The sequence below is a fragment of the Ochotona curzoniae genome, unplaced genomic scaffold, assembly GCF_017591425.1.
Source record: "Ochotona curzoniae isolate NIBS_2020 unplaced genomic scaffold, NIBS_Ocur_1.0 contig_908, whole genome shotgun sequence".
Taxonomy (NCBI): Eukaryota; Metazoa; Chordata; class Mammalia; order Lagomorpha; family Ochotonidae; genus Ochotona; species Ochotona curzoniae.
This window is the reverse complement of record NW_024466607.1, coordinates 1149205-1170365: the sequence shown is the minus strand read 5'-3', so window position 1 is coordinate 1170365 and position 21161 is coordinate 1149205. Positions and strand designations below refer to the sequence as shown.

The 21161-nt window shown below is 51.7% G+C and overlaps 1 protein-coding gene across 1 annotated transcript in view; it reads right to left on the bottom strand.

Annotated features, from left to right (window-relative positions):
• CNTN4 (contactin 4) overlaps positions 1-21161 on the bottom strand; it is a 277582-nt gene that overhangs the window by 145173 nt on the left and 111248 nt on the right. The window contains exons 3-4 of the mRNA XM_040995092.1: positions 15456-15582; positions 8721-8896 (exon numbers count right to left, since the gene is read on the bottom strand). Of these exons, the coding sequence (XP_040851026.1) occupies positions 8721-8896; positions 15456-15582 (303 nt within the window). The remainder of the gene's footprint in view (positions 1-8720; positions 8897-15455; positions 15583-21161) is intronic.

Genomic DNA, 21161 nt, shown 5'->3' with positions numbered 1-21161 from the left:
GACGTGCCATGTTTTTTGAACTCTCTGGAACTTTGTCAGTCCATCTCTCCTTTTCTCTCTCAGGACATGAACAAACATTCCGCCCTTGGGGAGACCTCAGACCACACGGCAGAGGAGCTGCGTGGGTTGTGCAAAATCACGAGGTGTAAAGGACAACCTCTGTGCTCACACGGCTGACTGCCACCCTTACGTGTTCTTAGTTCCACATATGGTAGCAGAAACTACCTATTCTAGGCATTATTCTAGAAACTTCACAAGCTTTTATTTGAATTCTTTTATCTGCTCAAATGAGATACATTCCACTTTCATTGAAGATCAAATCTTTTCATATGATATTTTCAGTTTTGACATGCAAATACTGGATAAAATTTGATTAGCTCTTAATAGATGTAAATATTCATAAATTATTTATCCAGATGGTCATCTGTCAACATTTTATTGCTCAGGACGCAAAAAGAAGTTTGCCTGTTAGGCAGCCTCCCTAATTAGGAGTCAGCCAAGCCGGGCCTGAATCTGGCCACCGATCAAACTCCCAGCTATGGTTCCGACTGTCTATTTCACTGTGGCTCTACTGGGTAAACAATGAGCAGTGGGAGATCTCGGTACACAGGGCGGTGCTCAGGGTCTAAAGAGCAGCCTGCCCGAAGTGCCGGGCGCAAAGGCAGAGCAGCACACTGAGCTCCCGAGGGATGGGTGCAAAGGCAGAGCAGCACGCTGAGTGCCCGAGTGTGGGGTGCAAACACAGACCAGCACGCTGAGTGCCCAAGTGCCGGGTGCAAAGGCAGAGCAGCACGCTGAGCTCCCGAGGGATGGGTGCAAAGGCAGACCAGCACGCTGAGTGCCCGAGTGTGGGGTGCAAACACAGACCAGCACGCTGAGTGCCCAAGTGCCGGGTGCAAAGGCAGAGCAGCACGCTGAGTGCCCGAAGTGCCGGGCGCAAAGGCAGAGCAGCACACTGAGCTCCCGAGGGATGGGTGCAAAGGCAGAGCAGCACGCTGAGTGCCCGAGTGTGGGGTGCAAACACAGACCAGCACGCTGAGTGCCCAAGTGCCGGGTGCAAAGCAGAGCAGCATGCTGAGCTCCCGAGGGATGGGTGCAAAGCAGAGCAGCATGCTGAGTGCCCAAGTGCCGGGTGCAAAGGCAGAGCTGCACGCTGAGCTCCCGAGGGATGGGTGCAAAGGCAGACCAGCACGCTGAGTGCCTGAGTGTGGGGTGCAAACACAGACCAGCACGCTGAGTGCCCAAGTGCCGGGTGCAAAGGCAGAGCAGCACGCTGAGCTCCCGAGGGATGGGTGCAAAGGCAGAGCAGCATGCTGAGCTCCCGAGGGATGGGTGCAAAGGCAGAGCAGCACGCTGAGCTCCCGAGGGATGGGTGCAAAGGCAGACCAGCACGCTGAGTGCCCAAGTGCTGGGTGCAAAGCAGAGCAGCACGCTGAGTGCCCAAGTGCTGGGTGCAAAGGCAGAGCAGCACGCTGAGCTCCCGAGGGATGGGTGCAAAGGCAGAGCAGCATGCTGAGTGCCCAAGTGCCGGGTGCAAAGCAGAGCAGCACGCTGAGCTCCCGAGGGATGGGTGCAAAGCAGAGCAGCATGCTGAGTGCCCAAGTGCCGGGTGCAAAGGCAGAGCAGCACGCTGAGCTCCCGAGGGATGGGTGCAAAGCAGAGCAGCATGCTGAGTGCCCAAGTGCCGGGTGCAAAGGCAGAGCAGCATGCTGAGCTCCCGAGGGATGGGTGTAAAGCAGAGCAGCACGCTGAGTGCCCAAGTGCCGGGTGCAAAGGCAGAGCAGCACGCTGAGCTCCCGAGGGATGGGTGCAAAGGCAGAGCAGCACGCTGAGTGCCCAAGTGCCGGGTGCAAAGGCAGAGCAGCATGCTGAGCTCCCGAGGGATGGGTGCAAAGGCAGAGCAGCACGCTGAGTGCCCGAGTGTGGGGTGCAAAGGCAGAGCAGCACGCTGAGTGCCCGAGTGTGGGGTGCAAACGCAGAGCAGCACGCTGAGTGCCCAAGTGCCGGGTGCCAACACAACAGCATGATGAGCACGAGTCCCTTTTCCCACCTCCTCCACAACCACTGCCCTGCCAGAGAATGGTCCAGTTAGGAACCAAGGCAAGGTTTCTTGAAGTTGTCATAAGAAGTATCTTTTTCAATAAGGCTGTCTTATCAGTTGCTGTAATTCATTTGATATTTTCATCCTAAAAAAGTGCTGGCTGACACTTTACAGATAAAGTAAAATGAAAGCAGCCTCAGAGCGGATTGGTTTATTGAATTACTTTTCACTTAGGAGCCAGAGCTGGAGGTCAGAGGAAGGACGAGCAGACCTGCGCTCACACCCTGGGGCTCCCGCCACACAACGGCCCTCGTTTTCCCTCCCCTGCTTTTGTCTTGTCTGTAACAGGCTCAGGCAAGCTCACGGTGTTTAAGCCTAGCATCCCTGTTGACCTGCAGCGAGGCCTCAACAGAGGCGAGCACGGCCTGGACTTCGTCCGGAGGGTAGCACCTTGCCCACGGCCCAGACAACACCAGCCTCCTTCCAGCAGGTAGGGAATCAGGATCGTGTGCAACCTGGAAGCTGCTTCTGTGAGGATGGCCACCGCCAGGAGCTGCGATGACGAGTGCTCTAAGTGCTTTCATTTTGCAGATCTGAACTGTGACACAATGGCTGAACTTGCAACAAGAAGGTCCTGAGCAATGCTTTTCAAGCCATCAGTTTCACGGGCTAAACTCCAGCATTATTAGATTATTCTCTTGGAAGCTCTCTGTAATAATCGACATTTAAAGTGCATCTTTTTCACGTGTGGGGGAGGAGCGCAACGGGAGGAAGAGACGTACAATAATATGTCATTTACTGCTTGGGGACAGACCATTTACCAGCCCAGAGTTATTACCATAAAATATCAATGTTCAGAGTGCTCCACAGCCTATTTGCAATACATTGGAAATTTGCATCTTAACTTTTAGAGCAGAAATATTGTTATTAATTATTCTCGTTATGGAACCTGAAACCCATTATATTAAAATTAGAGGCACAAATACATGCATAATTCTGAATACAACATGGTGCTTTTAGAGGTTAGCTGTAAATCAACAGCATGATGGCACCGAGAATGCCTGTTACTAAAAAATTAAAAACAAAACAATTGAGATGGATGTGCCATATCAAAAGACTCAAATGCAACGAAAAATCAAAGTTGTGTCTCCAAAGGAACCATGCTGTCAGTCACCCAGATCTGTGGCTGGCTCAGGAATCCACTGGGCTCACACAGCTTAAGCGGCTTGGCAGAATACCGCAAGTGACACCCCGTTAATGGGGGTCTGTGTAGGCGTCAGGGGACACAGGCTCGGTCTTGTGCCTGCAGCTGTGACCTCAGCAAAAATGACTTTATTCACATCCCTGTCTTGGAAAACACAAACGCTCTCCAGACTCTCTCAGGTTGACAAGTAAGTGGGATAAGTTTAGCACAGCAGCCAATGTGAACCATCCATTGGCAGGAGCCATAACTGTAGGCTAGACCATGCTGTAGGAGCTTTCCACATAGCATTTTTATTTGGGAGAAGCTCCCTGTCAGAGGCTGCAGGGTTACAGGAAGGGCTGAATCCAGGCGCAGGGCACATGGCTCCAGTGCTGTGTCCCCAGCACCCACACGTACTTACTATCCTTCTCTTGAGAATGCAGGACTGGAGCAAGTGTGCTGCACAGCACATTAAGTCATCGTCTGTACACCCGCACCCTATGGTGGAGTGCACGTTGGAGTCCCAGTGCCTTATGTGCCGGCGGTCAGTGGGTGATGGCCTAGGCACCCATGGAAGACCTGGGTGCAACTCCTAGGTCCTGGTTCTGGTCTGGCCCAGCCCAGCTGTTAGAGCTGTTTAGTGAGTGAACCAAGGGATGGCAGATCTTTCTGTCTCTGTGTGTCCGTCTTTCCTTTTCTGATACTCTACCTTCCAAATCAACCCACCTATCTACTTATCAACTTTGTACCCACACGCATCCCTACCTACTAGGACAAGCAGGTGGAGAGGCAGTGTGGTGCGGTGACGATGACGCTTTTTGTAATGCTGTCTCCCCATCAGAGGGCTGGGGCTTGCAGCCTGGCTCAGCTCTGTGGTCCAGCTTCCTGCTGCTGCACGCCTGAATGCTGTGAGGCTCGTGGGTCCCTGGCAGCCCCAGGCAGACGAGGACTGGGTTCCAGCACTGAGCTGGCCCAGTTCTAGGGGTCCCTAGCAGCCCCAGGCAGACGAGGACTGGGTTCCGGGTGCCTGGTGCTGAGCTGGCCCAGTTCTAGGGGTCCCTGGCAGCCCCAGGCAGAGGAGGACTGGGTTCCGGGTGCTTGGTGCTGAGCTGGCCCAGTTCTAGGGGTCCCTGCAGCCCCAGGCAGAGGAGGACTGGGTTCCAGGTGCCTGGTGCTGAGCTGGCCCAGTTCTAGGGGTCCCTGCAGCCCCAGGCAGAGGAGGACTGGGTTCCAGGTGCCTGGTGCTGAGCTGGCCCAGTTCTAGGGGTCCCTGGCAGCCCCAGGCAGACGAGGACTGGGTTCCAGCACTGAGCTGGCGCAGTTCTAGGGGTTCCTGCAGCCCCAGGCAGACGAGGACTGGGTTCCGGGTGCCTGGTGCTGAGCTGGCCCAGTTCTAGCTATTGTGGAATTTGGAGAGTGAACAGTAGCAGGATGAGCTCTCTGTCTCTTTCTCTGTTGCTTTTTCAAATAGATAAAGAAATACTTAAACATTAGTATGAGTATCTTCCAAGTATGGAAGTAAGTACTAGAATTTACTTTGGAGAGAAGAGACTCCATGGTGGAGCTGTGCTAGGGCGCTCACCCTGAGCTAACTGAGGTCTGCCGGGCTAGGCGCTCACCCTGAGCCAGTCATTCCTTTGGCCCCAATGAGGCGGGGACAACAGCATTCAACATTTCTTCAGCCACAGCTATCTGGGCAAATGAGCCAGTCAGAAGTTTAGCTCCAGGGGACATACAGGAGGGTAGAACAAGAGAACGCAGAAGGTTAGTGGAGAGTGGGTGCTGATGGCTTAACAACGCAGACTGAATGAAGGCTAAACGCATACTTCAAATTACATACACTGACCTCTGCTCAAGAGGCAGCCTCACCTCCGCTCAGGAGGCAGCCTCACCTCCGCTCAGGAGGCACCCTCACCTCCGCTCAGGAGGCCCCCTCACCTCCGCTCAGGAGGCACCCTCAGCTCTGCTCAGGAGGCCCCCTCACCGCACAGCTGCACCATGCCTAGTTAACCCCAGGAAAGTTTCCATTCCGAAGGTCTGGACGGACAGGGCTGAGAGGAACAGGTCTTGGAGAAAGCACCACCAGAGAACTGGAGATTTTTACCTATGTGAACGAGCTCAATTTAAAAATGATAAATACAAAATTTTCCAAACTCTGCTGACAAAAACATGGAAACGCTCTTTAATAACTTATAGTATAGAGAGAGTCCTTGAAAGATGGTCCTTTGAACATCATGTAAAGTTGATAAATAAGACTGGAACACTCTGACGCAGTACTCAAAGACGGAGGGATTCTTTCCCATGCATTAAGGGAGTCCTAAGGCCCAGGAGAACCAGGGTGGCCCGATCAGGTGTGGGAGGCTGGGTTGTCCTGGCCCTGCCTCTCACGAGGCAGGAACAATGCGTAATTCAGCTACTTCAATCTGCAGGCCAGCAAACCTTCAAGAGCCTTTTCTAGCCACAAAACTACATGATTGAAGATTAAGAAATATTCTGACTCCCATCGAACAGTGGACTGATTGTGATCAGAAAGCAGCACGCCTTTCCTGGCAATCACGGGAATGCTGGGAGGAAGCAAACCTGCACCTTGTGAAAGATGCTGCTGCCCCACTCCCATCTCCAGCTGGAGATCTTCTGTTCTGAGCGACCGAGAACGGTTATACAGGCAGCATCCCGTGGCTGGCGCTGAGTTTAGAAAGGCTACACACAAGCCTAGAAATGACAGCTTCCCAAGGGTGAGCCCCAGAGGATGGCCAGAGCAGGAGGGTGGTCCCCCGAGCCCACCCCATGCTCACACCCCACAGGGCAGTGTTTTGCTGTGTTACTGAGTGGGCAGTCAGTTCAGGGATGCCTTCAAACACATGGCAACTGACTCTGGGGACAGAAGGACAGATGAGACTGCTCTCAGAGAAGCCAAATAGCAAACAGGAAAGAAACTCAGACCTATCAAGTGCCAACAACTGGTGAGCATTGCTGCTGTGTGGACACAGACGCTGGAGGGAGGGAAGACGGGAGCTGCCTGCAGCAATGTCCCCCCTTTGGGGCTGCACCTCAGCCGAGAACCGGGAGTCCTCAACGCAGCCAGGACCAAGGGCACCTGGCTGCCAACCAGGACCAAGGGCACCAGGATGCCAACCAGGCAGAGGGCCCCCTGGAGGGACCTGCGGGAAAGGTGGTCTGCCCTAGGAGAAGTGAGTAAGAGACCTTGCTAAGGAACAGGACATGCAGTCTAGTACTGTGGAAGGCACAAAGAAACAACATCGAGTGATCCAGTTTCCACTGTGCAAAGATGACTCTGGCTGCTTCATGACAGATGGAGCACAGCGGGCTCCCGAGACACAGGGCCACGCAGGGATGGGTAAGTGAGAAACACACCAGGCTGACCCCACAGGGCACTGGGCAACCTTCTCACTCCCCCGAGAACAACAGTGGCAGCAGGGGGCAGCGTGGCACACAAGGCTGGGCGAACAAGGCTACACAAAACATCGATGCAAAGGTTTAATCTCATTGGAGCACAGCTGTGTCCTGGCCTGGTCCACTTGTTGGGTCAGTTATATGGAAGGAGATGCACTTATCAGATTGTCTGCTGACATTGAACTACAAAGACAATCAATATGTCAGATGAAAAAAAAAATGAAACAATTTCAAATGTGGTGGAACAAGGGGTCACTGCTCAGAAGGTGAATTTAATAGGGATAAATATGACATTCTGAATTTAGGTTAACAAAATGACATGTCAGGGTAGATCTGGATTAACAGAAATTCATGACAAGTCAAATCTCATATTTTACAAGACTATGTTCAAAATACAGTTACAATACCAGACCAGTGTTCTAGAACTGAGTTTTGTTTTAGCTGCATTAATTGGAAAAGCAGTTCACATCATGGCATAATTCCCGGTAACCTTGTGGAGGTCACCACACGAGTGCAGAACTGCTTGCACTTGCACGGAGCCACACGAGTTGCTGAGTTCAGACAAGCGGGGGCTGTGGAGGAAGCGGGAGGGAAAGGGACGGGGCTGAGCTATCTGGCTCCACACAGACGACGTGATGCAGACCCTCCTGGAGCCCTGCAGCCATCGGCTGCCTAGCAGGGTGTTGTGTGGCAAGCGGGTGAATTTCTGTCACCAGCACTCTGCAGAGATCTCCAGGCAGGCATGCACCAGCTGAAGGCTCACACAGATCAACCCTCCAACCAACCCGGCGCAGGCCCAGTGAGGGCCAGAGTCTCCCTTGGGTTGAACGGTTCTGTGTAGACCATGGTCCCTGAAGGGGAGGCTCTGTCATTCTGTCTCTTCAGGCAGCATAAATACCTGGACTAGAGGCTGGCAATTCACTGGCTCGTGTAAGCTAGAACATGACTGGCCACACTGTACACTTCTCCACTTCGGACTGATGTTGTTAAGTACTTCCTGCACCATGAAACCCCCAATCAAAGAATCGCAAGGTTACTCAACACTGAGACTTTTTTCACCTTCAGAGTCTGTGATTCAGCCTTTAGTATTATTATTTGTTTTAAATGTGTCTGCATTCAATCCAAGCACAGTGATTAGACGTGGACATCAGCCTGGTTCTGCACTCTCCATCAGAGAACGCTCAGGCGAGCCCAGGACGTTCACCCCCAGAGGCATCCTGGAACCCCGCAAGCACACAGTGCTGAGAAGGCTCCTCTTTCAGCGGATACAGAGGCCTGCAAACAGCCCTAGAAGATGCAACGCTGGCTATCCGGCATTCTTTCATCTCCGACGCTCTGCGGCAGGAGCTGGGCTTTCACACGCGGACATACGAAGGCCGCAGCAGCAGAGGACGGTCACCAAGGGTCCTGCACCCACACGGCTCCTCCAGCTCGTTCTGCAGACGCTATTTTCAACTGAATTCTGAATTCCACTTTCTTCCACACATTCACAGACTTCCGTTAAGCAGTATCCATAAAGACAGAACCTCCTTTAAACATTTTAACTGGCAATGTGAAATGTAAGTGACACTTCGTCTCTTTTTCTTATAATTTTAGTAGTTTCACATTTTTCTCCACCTCATGAAATAAGGAAAAGTATCACATAATTACAGTATCACCTCATTCCTAATTTTCCTTTCTAACCTAAGCACTTCTGTTACTGCTGACTGAGTTAGTGGCAGTTCAGTGGCTGACTCACGAACGTCCCATCTCAGACGTGTGCGTGTCTGATTGCTTGGGCACACAGACACGACGTGCACACATTCAGGCTGTGTGAACAGGCGCGCACGTACGCCACCACGTGTCCAAACAATCCCATCGCGACACCGCTCAGCGCCCCGGCAGCAGCACACATCTCCCCGCTCATCCACAGCTTGTCCTACAAAGAAGCTGTTTCCCAAAGATGAAAAACACAAAAAAGATCACGCAACAAACTTAAATGTTTGCCTTTGCCAAGGGAAGCTGCTTCAAATGCTATTGGTTCAATAGTATTAGTTTGAAAACTCAAAGTGATGCGCGCAGCACGGTATGACTGCTACTTACAGGCGAACTGCAGCTTCGCTTCTCTGCTCACGACGGTTCCAAACGAGTTTGTTGCTATGCACTGGTACGTTCCAGCATCTTGGGCTTTATCGGGGTTATTGATCAGCAGACTGCCGTCAACCACGCTGTAGCGGAAATCCATGCCAAGGTCGACATCTGTTCCATTTAACTTCCACCTAAGGGTAAAAACACCAGTGGATAAAGCCTTGCAGTATTAATCAATATCTTGGAATTGTCTAAAATATATAAAACCCATAAATCACACAAAATATCATTAATGACTTTTTAAAGCATGATAAAATACCATCAGAAACATTGCCCATTCTTGGTGGCATCTTAAACAGATGTGCGGGACTAACGCTGCTGCTTCTGTGACAACCTACTATGCTGCAAACACTTCATGGCAGGGTGGGTGTGCAGCTGCGGCCAGCTGGGTTCCTTGGGCAGAGCCGCTCGGATCGTCCCTGGTATTCGTTTCATTGGGTCTGGAATGACAGAACATGTCACTGTGGGAAAGACTGCTGTGCGTTCCATGGGATGGAAGCCAGCTTGCTTGAGGAGACTGAGCACCGAGTGCAGAGAACAGGCACTCTACTGATGCGGAGTGGAGCGAGGGGCCAGAGCTGCTGCAGCCACGGATCACTCGGAAGATATCAGCCACTGGCATGCAAACATCCATCAAGCTGACCTGGCCAACTGCAGAGGGGCCGTTAGGGAAGCGAAGAAGGCAGAGAAGTGGCGCTGTTCTCTTTATGGGCTTGGATCATGTGCGTGCCCACTTAGCCCAATCCATCCATTCCAACAGCCAGGTGCTAGTAACAGCCGTGACGCTTTTGAACTTTGTTCTGCAGCCAATAATGTTCTGAAGAGTGAGAACTCAACTGAATCTCTTTCTGAAAACTCCGTTGAATAATTAGGAGCTTTGAGCTTGGAAAATTGTGTGAGCACTGTACATTGTCCCTCTACCTCCGCAAAGTCCTACACAGAGCATCAGGGGACAAAAACAGCCCAGTTGGAGCCACTGGGAGACTCAAAGATGAGTAGCTGCAGCAGGAGGAAAGTGCCCTGAGCAAAGGCAGGCTGTTCATCTAACGTTTCAGATGGCACAAGTCCTCACGTGTGCGTGCACATGCCCCGTGCGTCCGACTCTCCTGGTGGACGTGGCTGCACGTAACAGCACAAGCAGGGAGCTAGGGCCACCCTTCTGGCGTCTATACTGCGCAAGCGCGGACTCTCGGAGGACTTGCTCTTTCTGTCAAGACCTCTCCTCGGACTTCCAAGTGAGCCTTGGATCGCAGGGCAGCAGGGATGTCTCCCGAAGGCCTCAGCAGGCCATCAACGCTCAACTCATGTGTAAGGTGCCCCTGCTCCGCTCGTGAGGGCTCCAGTCTTCTCTGCATCACCTGCCCACACGCTTCTGCATGCCCACCGTGGCCATCAAGGACTTCACGTTCCCAGCGGACTCATCGTGTTTTACTTCTCTGCCAGACCGTTGGTCTTCCAGCTACAGAATGGCAAAGCATTCCAGTGCATGTAGCATAGAAGGTCACGTTCGGTCCACATCCAAGGCTTTGTGAAAATGTGGAAACATGAGGTTGGTCAGGGTGGGTCAGGACACAGCTCTTCCTATGTTTGCCAGCGGGTAGGTACTGGGCTCTGCCAGCATTCCGAAGCTCCATGGTCATTCTGTCCACGTTCTGGCATGGCCTCCAGGGTGAAAAGCACGGAGAGGACAGTGGGTTGTATCGCAGCAGCCCCATACACACATGAATCTTCTCAATTGTCTGCCCTAGACATTTTTCTTTAGTCAGCTCATCATGTCTCAGCCGTAACTCTGACTTCACATGATAGTAGAGCAATTTAATATGACAAATCTACGAACTCAAAGAGGAAATGGCAATATAATGTGAGTGGCAAGCAGAGGACGGGGCCTAGGAGTAGCACCCTGAGACTCTTCACAGCAGTAGCTGCTGGCATGATGGGAAGGCCTTTGAGTTGTCTACACGCCTCTGCAATCCAATCCCAGTGCACTAAGCCTGTGGACCCACCTGTGGCCAAGGTTTGCACACAGGGAGCGCAAGAAGGAAGACTGCTCAGCATAAAGTGTCCTTCCTGAGCTGTACTTGAGTCGATTACGAAGCTCTCCTCCCAGTCTCACTGTAACGCAGTCGCTGCTCACGGCAGCTGGACGTGGACTGCGCTGAATTCCTCATCCCCTTGCGCACAGAAGGACGCCTGGAAAACTCACAGCAGCTCCCAGCGCTGGCGGAATCACTTGAGGATTGGGAATGTAAGTGCAGAGTCAACTTTCTCGGGTCAGGGATTTTCCCCAAGGGCCCAGACACACTGGAGAGTCCTGTAAGCTGAGTTCTGAGCTGCTTGGGGAACCAGAGGGGTCATGCAGAACCTGACACCAGCACAGTGAAACTCTGGAAAATTCCACCTTGTGACTTTTCTGGGAAGCTGTTTTTGGGATTTGCTGTAGCAAAAAACTTTTTCTTTGCTAACTGGCGCTCGGAGAGGCAAGTCCCTCCTGACTTGGGATTTATTTCATATAAGCTTGGTTGAGCACTCGAGTCCGTGCCTGCACATTTCTTCTGTCTTCAAGGGTTGCTGGGGGCACTGAGTGGCATCAGACTTCCTGAGGGGACTTGAATACAAGTGGAGTTGGCATCAGTCTGAACTTCTTATGTTTTCCTGGGTCTGGGTCAATCCTTTTAAAACGGAGGGGCAGGGAACAATGAAAAGAGAAAGCTCAGGAGAGGAGATGAGCACAGGAGAGGCCAACCAGGTCCTTGGGAGGGAAGTGTGAGTGTGCGGAGCCCGTGGAGAGCTCGAGTGGGGGCCCCTCCTGCCGATGCCTGCACCTCCCAGTCAGCCGGAAGACAGAGAAGGTTCAAGAGAAAGGTGTCTGAAAACGTCAGATCTCTCTCCTCTGGCTTCTGCTCTTTCTTCCAGCTCCCAGGCAGCCAAGGGAATGCACTGCAGGCATAAAGACGAGCAGCAGGTGCTCCCAGAACGGCCCGTGCACCATTAAAAGTTTTCTTCTTATAGTCTTCAAAAACAGGAGTTTTTTTCATTGCTCATTTTAAATAACAAGGCAAGCCCCCATGTCTAGAAACAGGATGTTACAAAAGCAGTGCTAATTAAAGGTGACAGTCTGGGCAGAAACAAAGCAGCAATTTGGCAAACTCTGCTGTAGAATTTGTTTTTCATGTAGGGGAGTGTTTGAACGCACGCTTGGCTGTGAACAGAAAATCGGCATCGTGGCTGCCCACGTTTGTCCTTGCTATGTAAAGCACTTTACAAACTTTGATGTAGCTTCTTACTATGGGGAGAGTAAACATGCCACCTTGTCTGCTCGAGGCACCCCTGCTGTCCTAGCATCACTGTTGCCATTTGCTGTCACCCCATGTCCTGTCATCCCTGCGTCCACTGGGAAGCTATCGGGGTTCTTTCTGGACACACTGTCTTCCGTGGCTCTCTCACCAGCAAGCAGCACCAACACTGCTATTTCCCCTCTCCTCATCCTGTAGCTCACTTTCTTTCTCTCAAAATGTCCCAGAACTCGGCAAACATCTCTGCCGAACTCTAGCTACTTCTCCGGTGAGGCAGCCCTCGAGTCAGGACGCTAGCAGGGACATGGTGATTGCTTCATTTTGGAATTCATCGGGTATGACGCAGCCAAGGACTCGAGGAGTTTAAAAATGTCCCCAGACGACACATCTTTCACACCTAGCCGAGGTTCTAATTCAACGCAGAGCAGTTCATTTAGAAGTGCTCAACTCCACCTGGAGGTTCAAGGCTGGCATGGCCTGCTGGATGAAGGACTGCGTACTGAATGGGTGGATGGTGGGTGAACAGACAGAAGCCGAGCCGAGGAATGTTTTGTGCTGTGCTCCCGGCACCGACGGTCACAGGCAGGGCATGCCCTCTGCTCCGTGCCTACTCCGGCAAGCACTCACCACCACTCGAATGCCATCGCTTCCCGACCTCGAACAGCCTCTTCTCGGTAGGACCAGATACCTTGAGTTGGTTCCTGGCTTACCTTTGTGACTCAATTGGAACAGAGGCAAAGTCTTCTTCGTAAATCACATGCAAGTTACACAGAACATGGAGCGTTTGTCTGAGAAAAAGTTGCCATTATCGGTTTTCAATCAGCTCTGTCTACTTGACAGCACCCATTCCCGGCTTCGCGGTCCATAATAATCTTGATGTTGACTTTTTCATTCCTGTGATTTTCTTGAATTTTCAAAAATGTAACTATTTTTTAAGAAGTCAGAGAAGGACTTGGAGGTCTTCTATTCGTTGGTTGACTCCCCACATGTGCATAGCAGGAAGGGCTGAGCCAAGTCCCAGCTACAAGCCGGGAAGTTAATAAAGGCTGAATGTGCTGGCTTGGCCTGGTCCATCACCCAGGCAGCAGCTCTCTGCTGCACGTCTGGCCCACGACACTACATCATTTTGCAATGTGTTGGTGCCCCTTGACCAAGTCCAGAGCACTGTACCCTGAAACACACTGCCTGGCTCTAGGAAACACCAGACACAGGACGTCCCTTGATGTCCCTCCTGTTCCTGAAGAGCAGCAGATGGAAGTTCTCTGTCAGAGATGCTCTCCCTCAGCACCCTCGAGGCCGGGCGCCTTCTGCCTGCCAAAGGTGACGGTGGGCCAGAGCGGGGGCATGGGCCTTGCCAAAGCTTCTCACAGGCCCTGGGAGCTGTGTCCTTGGTCCTTCCTCTCTCTGCAGAGGCTCCTGGTCATGCAGAACTCACATCTCATGACCTCACACACTCTCCTGGAGAGCTGCCTGTGTCAGCTTAACTCTCGCTTGCTCCGAAACCCTTGAGTAACAGCGCTACCGCCCAACACCTGAAGGTCAGGGTTGCAGGGGACAGACTTTGCTTGCTGTGAAGACACCCTCAATTCCTCAAAGTCAGGTTCCTATGTCCAATCTGTGGAGTGAAATGAGTCTGAACTCAGAGTCTCTGCCATGAGGTTGCTGGCGATGCACATGGGGCTATGCTGAGTTCCGGGTGCTTGGTGCACATATCCTGAGTTCAGTGGGGCGTGCTGACTTCCTGGGCCACGGTGCACATATTGTATGTTTAGGACTGTAGTTTTGTGGCTCTCAGGATTCATAAAAATGCTTGCTTTTCACACTGGCTGTTCCCAACTTACCTCCCTGGCCCTGTCTGCTCCACATTTTCACCAACAGGCAGCTGCTCGTGTAAGTCTGACAGGCTAGGGAGAGCGTGTCCTCTGAATTGTAACAGTGCCTGAGGGAGACTGACTCTCTTAGTACATAGTTACTGCACATTCCTTTCTCATTTTCCTACCTTGAGTATTCTGCTGTATTTCCACAAGGCTCCTTGTTTTTTTCTCACATGCAAATTTTAACATACTTGTATACTTACTCCTTTGCCATGACAAATATATGAAAATTGTCATCTCCCCATTGGGAGCTTGTAATTCTGCTTACTTGGTATGTTCTGTTGAATGGAAGTTCTAAGTTGCATTAAACATTCACTGCTATGAGTTGCACGCGTAGTGTCATATTGCGAGTGTCATTCCCTTCCTGATGTCATCAACGCACGTTCTGTTCTCCTTTAGGATGGGGCCGATGTCTCTTGCACCGAGGAATGGTCTCAGTGTATGCTCTGAGGTAGACCTCCACTTCAGTCCTTTACTTTATTATATGGAGAATCCATTCTTCAAGGCATCTATTTTCAATTTAGTTCTATTGTCAGGACTCTTGGCTTTTCTGTGTATCGTCTCAAGACATTATTTTTTTGTAGCTCTTATGTGGATCCACTAATCTGTACCACTTCTTGTATCCTATGATTTTTTTTCTCATACTTTAAATCTTCTACAAGGGACTTTCAGCAAGTAAATGAGAAATTAAATTAGGAGATAAAACTTATTTTGGCAAAGAACTTTGGTCAACCATGTAACTTTTTGATAATATGCATTTTTCATGAGCTTGTGGAGTTCTTCAAACACACAGACTTTGAAATTACTTGCATGCCAAAATAAAGTTTTTCTAATTGCATTTTCTCAAAAATTTGGAAAGATTTTCACATGTGCAGTCGCTACCACCGTATCTCGGGCATGCTTGGTAGAATTTCCATCACTGGCTCCTCTGGGATCCAACTTCAGTCTCTGCCACGTGAACGTTCATGTTTACCTTGACTTCATTTAGTAATGTGAAAGGCATCATGGTTTATTCTCTCGGCGGGAGAGTTTTCTTCCCCTCGCCATCTCTGGTCCCCTCTTCTCGCCCCATTCCTTTCTCTCTCTCTCTCTCTCTCTCTCTCTCTCGACTTCCTTCAGACCTGTACCGTGTTTGAGCTCAGCAGTGCTTGTCAGCTACTACAACCACGCAGACAGGGGAGGAGCCTGCACACACGGCAGTTGGTGCCTCGAGGTGAACCCTGCCTGCCACATGCAATGAACTTCCTTGGGTTCTAAATCCCCCTTTCAGATGTCTCAGCATCTCTATGTTCTGGCCAGTGTGCTCACACATCTGAAAACAATGGGCTTTCAACTTGAATTTATTTTACTGAGATTTGTTGGGGTTTTCAGGAAGAGGATGAGTCAGGAAATCCAGACCAGAAACAGCCAGTCCCTTGGAGCTGAGCCTGGGCCCGGTGCCTGCCTCCAGGCTCCTTATGGAATCTGTGCTGTGTGGTTGCTGACTGACTCACAGACGCCCCACGCAGGGCGGGGACACACACCTGATCAGCGGCTTTGGATTTCCTCTCACTTCACAATTGAGCTTGACTTTCTTCTCCTCTGAATCCAAAGGGAACATCACATGGCTTGGCTCCTGGATGAAAGCTGGGCCGTGCAGCATGGGGCCATCTGAAACAAGAAGAGAAAGTGCCCACAATGAAGAGTGTCTCCCGTGCAGGAAATGGCAGCACACAGGGAGTTACAGGAAGGGCCCATGACAGGGACGCGTGGCAGGCCGGGGTCAGCCGAGACAGGGGTGTGTGGCAGGCCGGTCAGCCTCAGCGTCTCCCGTCTGCATGGGGCTTCACTCCCACCCTGACGCCTCTGCCTCACTTCTGTTTGAGCCCCTCTTGCATCCTCTGCCTGCTGCTCTCACTGCACAAGGTGGCCCAACGTCCCAAAGGTAACCACTTTGCACTCTGCTGTGGAGCTACAGGAAGCTGCGGCAATTTTCTAAGCACGTTAATGGTGAATATTTATGTATGTTTCCTGTGGGAGGAACTTGACTAAAACGGCTACCTGGCCCCGTGGACGTAACCTACAACTCCCGACCAGGACGGATGAAGGGTCAGCTTCTCTGCCTGCCCAGGGACCCCTTGGTACACCCTGAGCCAGCACCGCGCAGCAGGCACTGTTTGGTACTTCCCACCCTGGACCGGGTCACGCGCTCCGACAGTGTGGCTGTGCCAAACGGCCATGGGTTTCCAAAGGTTCTCTCTTGGTCCGTGATTGTAGATGCCCAGCGTGTGCATGTGACAGAACAGAGGTCTGCTCTCTGAAATCCTTGACGTGTCACAGAGCTCAAGCCTGCAGGAATCCACACGCCAGGGTGCTAAAGGTGATGTGGGGTGCAGAGCCCGAGCAGGCACAGTGGCTGTGGAACCCACCGGCACCTGTCACAGTGAGGTTGGAGCTCGTCTTTCCTTCACCACAGCATTTTAACGCTTTGTCTCTCCCCGCCCACGCATGCTCATCTTTTACACTGAGTGCATCTGTTATGTTTCTGTTCCTGCCTGTGGGTTATAAACTCAATGAGCAGGTGCCAGTGGTGGCAGGGACTAACAATGGAGTCAGTGAGGACTTGCTGCCTTTGGAAGCAATGTTCTTTGCTCATCCACGTATTCAATTAGCTCACTCAGGCACTACCCGAGTTGCTTCAAACAATAGCACCAAGGACTAGGACACAGTGAGACAAATCTACCCTGTGGCTCACCAGTGTTTCTGCTCAGGCGAGATTAGTTTGAAGGCTGTGAATTGCAACCACAATGCTGGCAACCCTTCCTAACAGACTTGTGTTGGCAGATGAGAAACTTGGGACCTTACTGAGGTGAGGCAGGACAGAGGGAAGCCTGACTCAGGTTGGTTTGGTGAGCTGGGCAGACGTGGTGAGGCAATTTCTTCCAAGACTTTTAATCCCAACTTTAAAGCAGACAAATAGCCACCCTTTGTTAACAAGGAGGCGGACAGGGAGGAAATATCACGGTTTTATTTTATTAAAGAGGAGTGGCACCAGCCCAGGCTTCATTGAGAAAAGCAGGAGATGTCAGAGAGAGACTCTGAACTGAGACTCAGTGCCATGGTCAGCCCTGCCTGAAGGTTCTCACCCACACAATGACGGCCCCGCAGGAGGCTTACCATTCCACAGTGACAGGGATGCTGGGTGCTGGGTGGGGGACACCCAGGTACACCCACACAATGACAGACCCCTGGGTGCTGGGTGGGGGACACCCAGGTCTCACCTACACAATGACGGCCCCGCAGGAGGCTTACCATTCCACAATGACAGGGATGCTGGGTGCTGGGTGGGGGACACCCTGGAATACCACCCAGGCACTTAGCTACACATTCTGTACAGAAAGTTGCCAGAAATCATTACAACTGCTCCTCACACGCAAGATCCCACATCAGCAAGACTTCAACCAAGAAAAGAGGACAAAACAGGATAAAGTTACAGAAATGTGCATTTAGGAATATTTACCAGAATATCTTAAAGGCCACATATTCACGTTTGCTACAGATATATTCAAAACACAAGTAGGGATGGGTCAAAGGTTAGCTAGTTTCAACTCTGAGGATACTAAGTGAACTTTTGGCACTTTGAGTTAAAATAAACATGACTCATCAACATCGCTAACAGCGGCAAGTTTGATAGAAGTTCTCTAAGAGATAAATATTTCTATTGTCCCCAGATCCAACATTTTCTGTGTGTGTATATATAATATCAATCATCGCAATTCATTGGTCCTCCCTGATTTGAATTTCATGCAGAAACACACAGCCTATTACTAGTAATTCCAAATAAGAATAAGCACAATGATTTCCCAGGATGCAGCTGGAAGGCTGTGGATTAACATCTGTACTATTTCCCGATGTAGCCGTGCTCTATTTAAATAACAAAAAGGATATTTTTTCTGTGTGTTTTGTAACAAGAACTGATAATAATGATGATTTACATTTGCTATAAATAGCTGGTTCCATCTGAAGTTCTTATTCCCTCCCTGAGCAAGCTCTGCCTGGAAGTCACCATCAGCGTTAGGGGTGTAAGTGTCAGCTCCCACCCCAGGAAGTCCACCGCCCTCCACGCTTGGGCTGATGGAGGGGCTTCAGCAAGCAGAGCTCCAGAGCAGGAAGCAGACACAGACCTTGGAGCTGGGCAGATCCAACAGCAGCTCCACTCAGGAGAGGGCTCTAGGTGAAAACCTTGGGGCGGCAGGTCTGAATTAAACCTGCAAGCCAGAGTGACGTCCAAGGGTCTTGAAATGCTGCCCCCCACCCTAGGGAAAACCCCCCAAAACCGTGAGCCTGGAGGGCCGAGTCCAACCTGCTACTGCCCACGGCTTTCCGGAAGGCACCAAGGCTTCCACGCAAGACAGAAGCAGGACATTTCGGCCCACATCCCAGGAGGAGGGTCGCTGCACACCCGGTGTGACATTCTGAGTGGCCCAAACGACAGGGCCCCTGCCACCAGTCCTTCACACACCGAAGTGCGAGGGCTTGTGACACGGATGCCACATCAGACTGCTGGGTTGGGACCACCTGAACTCCAATGCCAACTCTGGTTATTTCCACTAGTGGGTTGAAACTGATGCCAGCCACAGAGAATTTTTAGGTCGGAAAACACAATTTAATCTGCAATGTATTTTCCCAGGTCATAGACCAAAATTCTCTCTGCAATGGAAACAGAAATGACTTTTGCCTAAAAGCACAATGCCCACCTGAGGAAGGCAGCAGCGAGGCTGCAGTGCAGGGCTCCCTGTTTGATTTGCAGTCTGGGGACATATCCGATCTCTGATTTTGCCTTTGAGTGGCTTCTGCACATGTCAGCAATGCTGTGGGGAAGGGGCCGAACGGGGCAGCCCGTGTCACCTCAGCGAAGGCAATTTTAAACAAGAGGAGTCACGTTTAAGCACTGCAGTAAAGCGGTCATTTCTCAAGTCGTGGGGAAGGCACCGCCTGGGCAGCTGGCCCAGGGCGCTCCTGAGGCAGCAGGTGCCTCGCCCAGGTCAGCTGCATGTGTACGCTCACGGGGCAGCAAAGGCCCCCACACCGCTGCTGATTCTCAGGCTTTCTGATGTTTGCAACACCACTGTGTTCATGTGTGAACTGCACACACCTTCCAGCCTGAACCCGCCAAAGCACAGGGAGCAAACAGCAAACTGCAGGGTTTGGCTTCCGTGCTAGGTCCCTGTGGAGTGTCCCGCCAAGGGCACCCCGAGTGTGACATATCCCAAGGCTAGAACCCCTCCTACCTGCTGGGGACTCCCCCACCCCACTGGGAAGAAGCAGAGATGCCCCATCACGACTCCTCTGGGACTCCCAGCCCAGGCTGGCTTCCGCTGGCAGCACTGTGCTGCGCCTGAGGCCGCTCAGCCGTCAACTCCAGGCAGGACGGGCGGCAGGGACAGCAGCTGCAAAATGAGCAGTGTGGTCAGGCTTCCCACCAGGAAGCACCTGCTGCTGGGATGGACACACCTCCACTTGGGGGTGAACTAGGATCCTGAGAAGGACACACAGGCCAGCCCCTGAATGAGGAATGCCAAAGGGTAGGCACAGCTGAGCTCCAGGTGGGTCACACCTGCAGGCTGTGCCAACTGTGGAACAGGCAGTGCAGGCAGAGTATCTCTCACCCAACAGAGCCCTGACCATGCAGTGAGTTGGGGCAAAGGACAAATGGCAAGGCTCCGGGATGAGGACAGGCAGCTTTCCCAGCTGGCTGAGTTCCTGCTTCCGTTTCACTTCCTCCCTGTGCCCAGGCCACCAGGGAAAGGCTAGGGTGAAGGGCCATTATTCATTCTACCACACGAGTGGCACACACAGAGCTGCCATGTCCTGTGGCTACGAGCTCTCTCCCCCAATCATCTTGTGCAGATGTAAATTCCTACCTTAGAGGCAATAAGCAAAGGAAATTTAGGAACAAATGAAACAGGGCAACGGTGATGCTTCTAAGCATGAGAATTCCTTTTCAGCCCATCACTGAACAGGGACATGGTGACCATACAGCTACTGGTCCATCCTGCGAAGGTGATTTAGTGTGCTGAGAATTGCCAATTCCACAGCAAGGGACGCCGAAGGCCCACACAAGTGCCTGTGTGGAGCGTTTTCACCAAGGAAGGGGCAAATCAAGTGTCGGGGATGGGCCAGCCTGCTCGGGAGGGATGCAGGGGCTCGTCATCCCCTGCTTCTGCCTTCCCCTTTGTAGGCTCTGCACGTGAGCCGCTGAGACAGGGAAAGGGCAGCTGGCACAGGCAGCAGGCACGTGCTTGAGAAGCTGCAAGCCAGAGGGATGTCAACAAAGGCTCAGACTGCTTCTTGGTCCCCTCTGGCTACCAGAGCGAGCCAGTGGGAGTGATGGATGGTGCTACACTTAAGGTCCTGATGCCGGACTTCAGAAACGGGGGTTCAGAAGCAGCTTTTCCACGGGGGAAGACTCGGCCTCTGGAGGACAGCCTGATAGGTGGACACTACATGGATACAGCTTTCTCTGACAAAGGCTGACATAATCTAGGTACAATAGATCAATGACTCCATTAAGGATATGTAATTGGATGATGCTGGGGTGAAGCTCAGGTAGACCACACATGCAAGTTCCCTGGTTCGCTGGGCTGATGTTTACAGTCTTTGCGTGAATATTCATGAGCTGGCTCCAGAAGAGATGTTTGCATTGGCTGTGGAGTGCTGACCCTGACTCAGCTGTGGCTGCTATTCCACAACCTTGGCAGGCTTTCTTGGGTTGTATCTCTTCTCAATTAGAAAAGTTCATGTGACCCAGTAGTGCTGTGCAGACTTCTGGGTTTAAACTTGATGCCAGTTCTAACACTGCACAGAGGGAACTCGGCAAAGTGTAAGGCGGTTGGCATCGGCACTGTGGGAGAGTGTTTTCCAGATGAACAAAAGATTACCACCAGGAAAGTATAGCTCTGTCTTTCTAATTCATACTGGTCACTTTTCAGACCAGTCTGGGGGTTAGAGGAAAATCAGCCAAGCACTGAGCGTTCCCTTACATGCCTTCGGCCTCATACACAGTCCCATGAGCCTTCACCTCCCGACCAGAGGAGCCCATGCTGTGTGACTCTGATGTGCCACATGACCATCGACCAAAGCTGGGCCTCACGGTAGGCTTCTCTGTGAATCGTATAAGATGGAGTTCTAGTGGACACGCCACACCCGTGCCCTCCCTCACCGCGTTACAGACACACCTGCTGGCTCAG